The 13632-nt window shown below is 33.8% G+C and overlaps 1 protein-coding gene across 1 annotated transcript; it reads left to right on the forward strand.

The window, feature by feature from the left end:
• The first annotated feature begins 4452 nt into the window (after positions 1-4452).
• LOC131031071 (codeine O-demethylase) lies at positions 4453-7959 on the forward strand. Its single transcript, XM_057962096.2, has 4 exons — positions 4453-4785; positions 5103-5350; positions 7002-7329; positions 7411-7959. Exons 1-4 carry the CDS (start codon positions 4510-4512, stop codon positions 7660-7662), a joined length of 1104 nt encoding a protein of 367 aa, XP_057818079.1. The 5' UTR covers positions 4453-4509; the 3' UTR covers positions 7663-7959.
• Positions 7960-13632: the final 5673 nt, after the last annotated feature.

The raw sequence follows: 13632 nt of genomic DNA on the forward strand, positions 1-13632 counted from the left end.
AAAAAAAATTCAAAAAGTGTTAAGTTTACGTCAAATTATGTGGGTCGTACACGTCAAATTTTTAAAAAGATAATTACGGCCATTAAAAAATTAATTAAAAAAACTATTAGAAAAAAAAATACAAAAAAATATGCTCATCAATCTTCAGTGTGTTACAAACCATTTCCCAAAATGGTTTGAGAAAATAATTTTAATTGTGTCAAAAAGTGTGGGTCATACACATGCATGGTATGGTCCTGAAAGAAGCATTTTTAAAACATAGTTTTTAGAACTCCATTCAAAAAGTTATTTTTTATTATGTGGGTATTAAAATAAATTACTTATTTGAAAAGTATGCTCAGAGGGCTATCTTTTATATTACTGACTTTTTCCAAGATTCAATCTCTAAGTGTTTCAAAATTTAAGCTCAAATGAGACAAAATCTGAAAAACAGGGAAAACAATTCCACTTTTTGGCCAAAAAGTGGACTCATCTTCTTGCACTAACCTTGGGGCACAAAGCTTTTGGTTGTGCTCATGTTTGATTTTGGTTTCGCCCATGGAACACTTCAGCAATATTGGATGCATGAACTACAAGGAGATGCTGGATGCCCAACTCCGCAGTTTGTTTATCTCAGAGGAGCATGCCTACGATGCTATTAAGGGTCTTGTTGGGATCACACTCAATTTCGACTCCATTGGTGTGATTCCATAGTGTATGAAGCTATTCTTATGCCTCTTGTGGACATTATTGAGTCTCGGGAGAGAGCTGTGGAGTTATGCGGATTTGTCAAATCTGTCAGTGGGAATAGCATTGCCAACTCCATTTTAAGCTTGCCAGAGAATGAATGGATGAGCATACTAAAGACCTACTTCTAGCTGGAAGTATTTTTGCCCTCTGATTCAGAGGACAATTGGGAGGAGTCTGAAAATGAAGGGAGTGATGATTCAGACAACAATGAAAGGATCAAGGTCAAACGCAGGTGTTTAGAGAAGGAAGAGGTAAGAGAGATGATGAGAACATTCGGTGAGAACGCTTGGGAAGTTTTTAGGTGTGCATTGCAGAATGGGAATATAGCTCCATTTCGTAGGATTACAAACTCAGAGGTATGGTGGTTTTCAGCTAGGGCTACTGAAACCATTATTAATGTCGGTGAATTTGTCGGGGTCATCATGCAGACCTTTAATGGTGGTGCATGATTTGTATTGGTTTGTGTCCGGTTCTCCCTTCTGGCGTGCATGTTTAGGCTCGGGTTTATGTATTCAGGGTGGTGGATGGGTTATGGTTTTTGCTTTGTTTTTACTATCAAGCTTTGATGGCAAACTTTTGTAATCTTTATATATTAATATAGGGTGCTATCCCCATAAACGATAGCACTTACCATTAAAAAAGAATATTTATAATATTTTCAATCATATAGGACTGGGGGTCTAGTCTCCCCCCACCCCACGTGGTACCGAAGGACGTGTCGTGCTAGCATCATCGGTCACGTTAAAAAGTTTACCCGACGCATTGCAGTTTATAGGGGGTGCTATACCCAATTCCTGCAATCTAAAAATAAAATAAAATAAAATATTTTCAATCAATTGGTGTACAAAGTGGCGTACAAACCAATCATATGTTTTGTCTACAAATGCAAATACAATGAACAAGGAAATATAGAGATTCAAATAGCAACCATTTAATCTGTATTTATTTCTTATATGTTTTTCTTTTTCTGGTACTCTCTCTCTCTCTCCACCTATCTCACACAATCTCTTCCTTTCTCTCTTCCTCCACTATCCTACTTCTCTATCTCTACCTCACTCTCCCTTTCACTGACCATATGTATTTATCTCTCTTTCTCTTCCAATATATCTCTCTCTCACCTCTTTTTCTCTTCCTTGCTACATCTGTAATTGTCTATCTCTATGTCTCTCTATGGTTTGCTCTCTCTCTCTCTCTCTCTCTCTCTCTCTCTCTCTCTCTCTCTCTCTCTCTCTATCTATCTATCTCTCACTTTCCCTCTCTATCTCTCTATCTCTCCCTCTCTATCTTCCTATCTCTTCTCAGCTAAATATATCTCCCTCCACCTCTCTCTATCTCTCTATTTATCTCTCTCTTCCTCTCGAGCACTCTATCTTCATCTCTAATTATATCTTTGTCTCTCCCCCTCTAACTCTAGACATGTCTTTCTCTCCCTCCCTCTTCCTCTTACTAGACCTATACATATCTAAGTTGACTCTCTATCTCTATCTCTCTACATTCTTCTTCCATCTCCCTATATCATTATCTCCCCATCTCTCTACTCCCTTATATATCACTTCATCTCTATAAATGTATCTTTCTATCTTTGCTTTTGTCATTGTTGATCTCTCTCTCTCGTTCTCTAATATTTATCTCTTCCACCTTTATATATCCCTCTCCTCTCTGTCTATCTCTCTCCTCTCTATATTCCTTTCCTTCTCCATCTTTATCTCCTTACCCCACCCTCTCTCTCACTCTTTGCCCCCTTTATATCTCCCCATTTCTCCCCATCTCTCCCTCTCTCCCTATTGCAAATAGAACATGATACTATTGGTAATAGTGCTTACTTATCTTCTTAATTTTCAATTGTGGCATCATGTATGCAATATTCACCATCGTAACTAAGCATTAATTTCCCAACATGCCCAATTACAACTTTATGCTTTTATTAGTAAAGCCTCAAAATTATCTATTGGTGGCTTAAATCAAGTATGTATTTGAAATTTTAATTTTTCATAAGATTTTTTGCAAGTTGTGATAATCCATAATTTCTATTTAAGTACACATATATAACAAAATTAACATATTAGTATTTTTTCTAGTAAATTCAAATTTATTTCATTTATTGACTAAAAAAATAGTTATTTAGAATTGCATTTGAAAACTTTTCAAATTTTTTATCGGTGTACCCATTGCACGCCAAGGTGCAATTGCTAGTTTATTTAAATGCGAGAGAGGTGATTTTGGGGGATTTAAATAAATGCGAGAGAAGATTTAATTAAACAAATATGATTTATTTATTTATTTAATGGTTTGAATTTGGTCAAGTGAATTAAATCAAATAAATTAAATAATTTATTTATTTAATAGGAGAAGAGGGTTGGGATGAAATAATTAAATATTAATTTAATTAATTGTTAAAAAAGGATGAAAGATTAATTAAATGTGAATTTAATTAATAGTTGGAGGAATGGTAATTAAACAAATATAAAATTCATTTAATTAGGTGGACAAAAATAGGTGTCTACAACAATTTCTTGTCAATAATGACAACTTTAGGACATCTTTTACATTTTGATGTGTAATGACTCCAAAATTTCGTATAGGCTCTTCAAATGACTTGAGCATGTTTAAATCATGAACACCATTCTTATTACATCGACACAATGCCATGAAAGACTTATTTACATCTTGAGCTCCTTTATGACAACATAAGTAATTTTTGATTAATGACACCAAATGACCTCTAAACACACAAACCTAATACAAATCCATTCTAAATGGTTTACTATACCTTATTCATGACTTTCCTACCTATTAAAACTTGAAAGATTCAAACTTGGCCTCATTGAAGCATGATGGCCTATTAGGTGTTGATCCTCCACCAGAAAGATATGTGAATGATTAGTCCAACACGTGAGAGTGCATTCAAAACTCTTTATTATAAAATATATATAATATATCCAATAATTCACTTTAGAAAAAATAAACTTAGTGAAAAAGATGTGAATGCTTAGTCCAACTTGTAGGCTGCCCATCCAAAACTATTTATCATAAAATGTATATAATATATCCAACAACATGCTTTAGAAGAAATATGTCCTAGTGAAAAAGATGTGAATACTTAGTCCAACTTATAGACAATCCATTCAAAACTCTTTATTATTTATCCAGGAACTTGTTTATTATAAAGATGTGAAGGATTAGTCCAACATGTGAGAAGTGCGTTCAAAAGTCTTTATTATAAATCATCTACAAGATATCCAAGAACAATCTTCAGGAAAAATATGTCCTAGTGAAAAAGATGTGAATGATTAGTCCAACAAATGAAAGAGATGTGAATGGTTGGTTAGTCCAACTTATAGAAAGTCCATTCAAAAATATGTGAGAAGTGTGTTCAAAAGTCTTTATTATAAATCATCTACAAGATATCCGATGAAAGAGATGTGAATGGTTGATTAGTCCAACTTATAGAGAGTCCATTCAAAAACATGTGAGAAGTGCGTTCAAAAGTCTTTATTATAAATCATCTACAAGATATCCAATGAAAGAGATGTGAATGGTTGGTTAGTCCAGCTTATAGAGAGTCCATTCAAAAGCATTTATTAGTCTCTTAGTGACACCACAGGGTAGAAGATCGCGTTTCCAGATGCATGGATTCTTCAACGTAATTACGTAGTTAGTGTGACTACGAATGATATAAAAGGGACACTAGTTGATGTCCTCCATATCAAATTATATTTCTCATTGCCTGCATTATAATTCTGATAGGTTTCCTGTGGTTGGGACCAAATTAAAATAAGAATGGCTTCCTCTGACTCTTTGAGGAATCCATTCCAGACTGATTTTGATTTTGTTGCTGTGGAGAGTGTGCAGGAGCTTGCACTAAACAAACCCAACGACATTCCCCAGAGATACATCAGATCGGAAGATGAAAGGCCGTCTTCAACACCACTTTCTTCTCTCTCGACAGTTCCTGTAATCGACATGGAAAAGCTTCTCTTGCCCTCTGACAACCATGAAAGACACAAGGAGATGGGCATTCTTTCTAAGGCCTGCATAGAGTGGGGCTTCTTTCAGGTACCATAAAATTCTTTCAGAATATACAATTAGGAGTCACATAGATTTTTGGTTTTTGTGGGAACGGCTTAAATCACACACATTAAGTTTACATTTCTAAATTTAAAAGTGTTGAACATTCAGAGTTGACTGATATTTTCTGAGCTTAATATGTTGCTTGAGGTGGGTGGTCACATTAAGAATACACTTCTAGATTTAAAAGTGTTAAACATTCAGAATTGACTAACATTCTCTAGACTTAATATGTTGCTTAGTGTGTAGTTTAAGACTAACCGTATTTGGATTTGTAGTTGTGCTAATTGCGTAATGATCCTTAGATTGTGAACCATGGAATTCCACATTCTGTGGTAGATCGCATGAGAGGAGTGACGAATGAATTCTTTAGTCTTTCCTTAGAAGAGAAGAAAAAGTATGCTCCACAAGCAGGAGATTCTCAAGGCTATGGTAATATGTTTGTGGTTGATGAAGATCAAAAGTTGGACTGGGGTGACTCCATGGCTTTGGCTCTTATGCCTAAGAAACTTGTCAAGTTCTCTCTGTGGCCAGCAACACCGTCGGATTACAGGTATTAGGCTGACTAAAAGTTTATAGCTTTCTGAAGTTATTCCTATTATTGTGGATTATAGGTATTGAGTTTGCTACATGGATTGCCTTAGGTCCAAATTGATAGTTCAACCTTAAACCATACCTTGGGGAAAAAAAAAATGTTCATTGAAGAACTTATGAGCACCATGCCATAATCATGTTTCCAAATGTTGGCTTCTTGTAGGTTCCCACAAGTCACCCATGTGACATGAGTTAACTAGGAAGCTTCAATTGCTGATATCATGCAAGTCAATCCCAAGCAAACTTAAGCATAGATCTTGGCCCTAGAATTTGAGTCTATCACTACTACGATGCCAAGCCTTGACTATGCTACCAAGCAATAGTTCTCTCCAAATCACATAAGTCAACCAATTCACCCAAGTCATCTAGGGATGCTTAGTCTCTAAGGTCGCTTAGGTTAGTCTTGGGCTTAAGCCTATCCTCAACATTGACCATGGCTCCAACCTTAAGATAATTTCAAGCCCCAAACCAACATGACCATCATTGTAGTTCTACAACACTATGCCAAGGCCATGCTTGTAGGTAATGTTGTTCCTTAGATCACACAATTCACCCTGGTCTTTTAAGTCACTTACCTTGAATTGTTAAAGTAGTCCAAGTCAATCCTAGGCCTATGCGCATACCCAAAATTGATCATTCCCAATTTTGATCTTGACCTCAAGAGTGAGCATCAACAATGTTAGATATATAATATCATGGCTTGAGCAATAGAGATTGCATTGCAATATTTAGATGTGACTTTTGTACTTTCTTTATGGGCTAATGAAACTTGAATAAATTTTGTTTGGTCATTATTTATATATTCTAGCATTCTCTTCATTTGAATGATAATGCAAATATTATCTAAAGTGGTTTTTTATATTTTTTTCCTTTGAAAATTCTCTTTATTTTTTTCAAGGTGATTTTATTGCAGAAGGACACAATATTATCTAGTTTAGAAAACTCCAAACAATTGCACTTTCCCAATCCATAAGACTGTTGTGAGAAGTCTACATTTGTGAATTGTATAATTATAACTCTAGAATGAAAGTTTCTCTCTCCTCGTTTATTAACTGAAACTTATTTTTGTATTTAGCTTTATTGAATCATTGATTTTCCTTGCATTGTCACGTTAATTGTTGATATCACTACTAACATTATGCCAAAATTTGGTGAGGATTGTAATTGTGTGGTAGCTTTTATTTATTAATTAATTATTTAGCAAATTTGAAATCTATCTATGCTTATAGGGTTATTTTTCAATATTAAAGATTTAATAATTAAAGTTAATATATATTAGTTAGAAAATAATAATTATTTATTACTTTTATATGTATATGAGGTGTAAATTTATCATTTGACAGTTGTATATTTAAGTAGAGTAGATATAATTAAATTGATTAAATGCCACTTTGATTTATTTTTTTCTTCTTCTTAGGGTTGCATTCTTGGAATGGTGTAACTTCATATTTTCTAAGCTAACATTTTTAAAATAAAATTTGAGTTGTTTATAATAAACTTCCACTAATTCAATATCAAACCATAATCTAACAAACATAATGATTTATAATAAAGTCTTTTTGTTAATACTTCTAATCACCACCTAATGAGTTTTTAATATGTTATTGTAGAAATACATTACAGAGTTACACAACTCAAGTGGAAAGGGTAGCTCAGATGATCCTTAGTCTATTTGCTGAAAACTTACAATTAAACAATGATTATTTTAAAGAAAAGTTTGGAGAAGATCCAATGATGGCAGTAAGGATGAATTTGTATCCACCTTGCCCTAGGCCTGATCTAGTGTTGGGGTTAAGCCCTCATTCAGATGGTGGTGCCATAACACTTTTACTTCAAGATGAACAAATAGAAGGCCTTCAAGTTCGCAAGAACAACGAATGGGTTCCTATTCAACCCATTCCTTATGCCCTAGTTGTTAATATTGGTGACCTAATAGAGGTAAATGCTATGTAAATTTGGCTATTGATTAAGTTGTGTCTAGTATAAATAATAACATGTGACATTTTTATTGCATTATAGGTGATGACAAATGGAATCTACAAGAGTATAGAACATCGCGCGGTGACAAACAAAGAGAGGACAAGGTTATCCATCGCTATGTTTTATTATCCAGGCTTAGATGATGAAGTGGCTCCTGCAAGCAACCTTGTCGATGAAGAACACCCCTCGTTATATAGGAAGTTCAAGCACCAAGAATATATGCACTATTACATGAATACAAAACTCAATGGAAAAAATTCATTGGCTAGCTTTTCCAAAATATGTGAATAGTATTCAATATCACTAGTTAGTATGGTAAGCATCAAAGGAGAAACAAATAAATATATGAAGAATAATACTTGGAATAGATGGTCATTCCATTTATGTACAAAAATACTAAGGAAAACAATAATCATGATATGTTTCCTTTGGTTTTTAGGATATATATTGTTATAGGTACAATATAAAATGCATCATTTTATATGATGTAATAAACATTATCATGAATATGAGGAAAAGACATGCTCCTAGAGTACATATGAGTTATTTATTTCTCTCAAATTTCTTATCTATGAATACTATGCTTGGTAACCTCCAATGATGTATATATAACATTTTTATTAGTAATATTATAATAACATATTGATCTTTTTGAAATAGATTATTCCTTAAATTTTTCTAATTTAATTCTATTTCTTCATGTTATTTTTATTACTAATGCAAGAGTTTTTCCTTGTTATTTATGTTATTTCCCTCTTTAAGCTGTTGAAGGAAAAACTCTGAAGGGAAGAGTGCACCAAGTTAATATTAAATAGTAGGAGAAAATAGATCCATAAATACAAAATTAATGACTATTTAACTTCCATTATGAATTTTACCTTCTGAATTAAAGTAATGCATTATATATTAATTCACTAGCCTTCATTGGTGAAGTGGATTTTTATACTTCATGGTGGATCTTTGGTTCCTTTTTTTATTAATACTTAGTTAATTTGGTCAAAAAATTGCATGATTTTTTGTTACTTATTTTTATTCACTATTGATCCTTAGAACTAAGTATGACATTGTAATGATGGCAAAAGAGGGTGATGAAGAAATCAAGAGGAAAGATTTTCTCTCCTCAAGAGGAGTGAAAGTTTCACAAAAGATTCTCCTTAACCTTTTCACACACATTACATTTAAAAGAGGGGGGAGAATTCACTAGATCCAATCTCAATAGGAATAGATTGAATGCTAAGTGAATTGACAATGGATTTGGAAAGTAAAAGTAACCCCTCTTTTAGAATGTAAAAGGTTGGATTATGCGATTTAAGACTAAGTGTAAAAGAGACAAAGAAATTACTATAACTTGAGATAGGAATGCAGGATGAAGCTGTGCATCTGGAATTGGCAGTAAAATGTCTAGATGAAGCTCCCTTGCAAATTTGAGTGAAATTTGTCAGGACTGTGTTGAAAGTGCACATGGTCCTTCGAAAAATCCACACATCGAAAAGGGTTTTTCCGCCTCTAAAAATGAATTCGAAATTTGCAAATACAGCTACACACCTGCAACCTACACATAAAAAAGAGAGGAAAAGGGGTTGGGATTGGGGGTTTTCCTTCAGGTCAAACCCCAGTTTTGGAATTAACCAAATGATGAAAAGTAATTGCAAGTAAATGTAAATGAAAGACTGAAATATAATTCATCTCAAGGGAGGATGTAATTGAAATGTAGATAGAGTTTCTTGTGCAGAATTGAATGATGAAAGAGATCTCTTCAATGGTTGAATCCTTGACTTGAATGCAATGCCTAGCCTTGAAAGGAAACTTGAAAGGAATGCTTGAATGCTTGAATGATGATTATGCTTGTTCACCTTGCTTTCACTTATGCAAAGAGGATGGAAAATGTATCTTATATTCGCCAATTAGGATTATTGACTGATTTTTCATCATAGGCCGACATAGGGAAACTTTTCTCACTTTCCAAATTCAAAGCCCAATGAAGGATAAATGCAGAGGGGGCCCAAAATAGGGCAAGGACATGGGCGCCATGCCCCTGTCCTGCCCTAATTCAGGACATGAAGCAACACAAGAGAGTGTAGGGTGCAAGGAGATGCAAGCTTCGGGTAGTGTGAGCATGTCTTGGGTCTCCAGTCAAGCTTAGGGATTCGATTCGCCAATGTGAAGACCCAAATGTGGTTGAAAATTGCAAGGTCACAATTTTATGATACTACAGAGATCAATGAGACCTGCCTTTTATGCTAGTGATTGAAATTCACAAATTTTTATTAGTGATCTCCATTAAATAAATAAAATTAATAATTAAAAGTGTTTTAATATTGGTCATGTTTTAGAAATAGACAATAGTTTAATTAAAATATAATTTAATATTTTGATTATTCTAGATTTTTAGGTCCTTGGGCTAGGAGCATATTATATTTTGATGTTATGTATGCTTTCATAGGGTTTATATCCTCAAGTCATGGTCTCCTCTTGTATGATTACTTCATTAAATGGAGACAGTTTCAACATGTATATTAGAGAGGTAGGCATGAAGAGGAGATGTTTTGAATTTAATGTAGGATTAACATACGTTATTACACTTTAAATTTGTTAGAAAACATAATGAATGACCTAATTTCTCATTAAAGTTTTGGGGCAGATTATGAGCAACATTTTGGTTTTGGATTAGTTAATTTTGTTTGCTTCTGATATTTAGGAAAAAGGTCATTTGGAGATACATTGTCTCGATTTTTTAGGTCCCAATTTCAATGATAGGTTCTATTCATCATCCTCATCTAAGAGATCATTACTAACAATTTCACATCATATCTGCAATTATGTGCTCATGTTCATTTATATTGATTTCCCATCTTTAGCCCTAGATCTAGCCTTCACTTTACATCTTTTCGATATCCAATTCAACCTCCACAAAGGGAGTCACATAAAGTCAATCAACATCCACCCCTGAGAGGTTAATTTATTGATTTCTCCTCCCTTCAATATAAAGGTTGCATGAAATAGGTTCAATCCTTGTTTACTAGTGAATCCCTCTTTCACCACCTTAAACTAACATACCACAAATTGCTAACCAATAGAATCCATTCCTCTAACATGAATCACCTTGCATAATGCACATTATTGGCCAGTAGCATTCATGGTTTCCATGAACCCATAACATACCTTGCTAGTTGTTAGATGATGGTTTCTTGTCTCATCAATTGGTGTATGCTCTTTCTCTTTCTATATTACCACTTGTGTTCTTTCACAAATATTGTGAGAATGATATTAATGCTTGAGATATTTTGATTATCGAGGAGTCTTCAAGTAGTTGACTTGGAGCCTTTTTCTAGTACTAACCCCTTTTGTGTACGTCTTTTTGTTTGCTTCCATTTTTCCTTTTATTTGGTATGTCATTTCTTGGATGTGATTGTGTGAGTTAAGTTCCTAAGCTTGGGAGATTTTTCTCTCAAACTTAGTAACATCTTATCTCTTGTTAATCTTCTCATGGTTGCTCAAGCCTCCTCTCTCTCTCTCTCTCTCTCTCTCTCTTCTCTCTCTCTCTCTCTCTCTCTCTCTCTCTCTCTCTCTCTCTCTCTCTCTCTCTCTCTCTCTCTCTCTCTCTCTCTCTCTCTCTCTCTCTCTCTACCTCTCTCTCTACTGTGAGTATGAGCATAAGTTCATACTCCCATTAAAGTGGCGGGTAAATATAGTATCATAAATTGTAACCCCTTAAAACTTCATAGTCATTTTTGGACCAAGGTCATTTTTTTGCTTAATCATGTTAGGAAAAATCGTTTTGTGTTTTTTATAATTATCTTTCAAATTTTATAAACTCCTTGTAGTCTTCAATTCACTACCGTCTATGCCCTCAATTTCAAAGTGCTAATACTTTGTAAGGGAAAACATACAAATCACCCTTTTTAGATATTGTTTGCTTAATACTTCTGCAACTTGCAAGTGATACTGTTTAAGACGAATGGAGATTACAGTACTTATTATCAACAAATGGTTCAATCCTTGGCTCAAAAAATTATAGCTTTATAAGAAAAGCAATATTGTACCTATTTTATTTTCATAAAAACTTGTCTGCTATATTGTAAATAGAACATTCAACATATGTATATGCACATACATATACATATACATATACATATACATATACATATACATATACATATACATGTATATGCATATTTATGTACATATGTTATAATTCCATATAGAAATTGCAAAGGATCAAAGGCAAAATCGAAATGAGTATAAATTGTCTACAAATTGACCAAAAAATGTTTAGTAGCAATAAGGCTTTGAAGTAATGTATTTTTCTCAATAATCAATTATATAGATTATAGTATTCATTATTATTTTATATAAGAAACAAGTGCATTTATAAAGGCATTGTAATAGTAATAATTCTAGATTTAGCAAACAGATATCTTACAAAACTTGTACCATTACCTAGTGTTTCATAATTTAAAAAGCTTAGTTTTTGTCTTTGACTACCTTCCACAACAAGAGGAAGAGAAGAAATTTTAGGGTTTTGGTCTTTTATCTACGTAGCTTCGAGAAGAATTAGGGTATTTTGAAAGAATAGTTCTCCATTCATGGTGCTAGATAGCACATGCCGATTTCTATTAAATCCATGTTACTAATGTAGAGAGAGCCTTTTGGCACACGACATGGAAGATGGAGAGATTTTAGAGCATCAAAATAAGTCACTTCTTGTGCCTAAATACTAGGGTCTGTAGAGAAATAATGTATGAGACGTAAATATTTAATTAACTCTCTCAATAATATTCCACACTCAAGTGCCCCCCCAAAAAAGACAATTGCAATCAAATTATCCTCTGCAAGCAATTGTAAATAAATTGTTCCTGTGTAATCATAAGCGAGATGATAACACTAATGTATGAGAGTTATTTAAATTAAAAATCCCTCACAAAATCCAATAAAATGAACATCATACTCAGAAAACCACTCTCTGTAACAACAATATGCAAATTGTCTTGCATCTTGCAACCAATGAATATTAATTCAAAATTTATCACAAAAGAAAGTGCAAACAATCCTTTGGGGATTGTGGGTTGTTACATGCCCTTTCAAACTCACAACCAAAAATCAAAATTAAAATTTATTTTCTACTGCAAATTAATGGTTGCATCAGACACCCACAATAGATGAAAGTGATCTTATCACTTCATAAGTGGATATCCAAGATGGGTAATCATAGCGTCAAATAGCCATGATGCATCCTCCATTGGTCTCCCAAACTACTTCACAAGATATTCCATGTATTGCTTCTTTCGTGTGCTCCTTTTCACCCTTTTATCAAGAATTGATTCAATCTTTTCTTGATCTGTTTTAGGAATGAGTTCTTGTGGCTGCCTATTTGCTGCAACTTCATCATTTTTATCCTCATGAAACATGGTTAAATCAGCAACATTAAATAAGGGAGAAATATTAAGCTCGTTAGGCAATTGAACCTCATAAGAATTACCTGAATCCCATCTCTTCAACACCTTGCATGGTCAAACCTTCTTCATTTTGAGCTTATTGTAAGTGCCAACTCGAAACCTCTTCTTTCTTAGATGAACCATCACATCATCACCAACTTGAAACTCCTTATGCCTCCTCTTTAAATCAACATTATCTTTCTATGAAATATTCATTTTACAGATATGTTGTCTTACCTCTTCATGCAAGCTCCTCATGTGCTCATCAAATTCCTTTGCATTTGCACTTTTCTTCACACTGTTGTCAATATGATTTAAATCTAAAACACCCATAGTATTTTTGCCATAAACAATCTAAAATGGAGATTTACTTGTGCTTCTATTAACTGAGTTGTTTTAGGCAAACTTAGCGTGTGGTATAACCAAATCCCACACCTTCAGTTTGTCTACATCTTAGCAGATTCCCTAAACTCCTATTTACCACCTCAGTTTGGCCATCTATTTGAGGGTGGTATGTTGAGAAAAAATTCAGATCAGTATTGAGCTTCTTCCACAAAGTCCTCTACAAGGAGCCCACAAACTTAGTATCCCTATCAGAAACAATGTTCTTTGCAAGTCCATGAAGTCTCACCACTTCCCTGGAAAATAAATCTGCAACATTCACTTCATCATTAGTTTTATGACAAGGTATAAAGTTTAACCTTTTTGAAAATCTATCAACCACAATAAAAATGGAATCATGTCCTCTTTGTGTTCTTGGCAATCCAAGAACACAATCCATACTTATGTCCTCCCATGGTTTCTCGGCTGTAGGTAGTGGCTATTA

Source organism: Cryptomeria japonica, chromosome 5 (assembly GCF_030272615.1).
Source record: "Cryptomeria japonica chromosome 5, Sugi_1.0, whole genome shotgun sequence".
Taxonomy (NCBI): domain Eukaryota; kingdom Viridiplantae; phylum Streptophyta; class Pinopsida; order Cupressales; family Cupressaceae; genus Cryptomeria; species Cryptomeria japonica.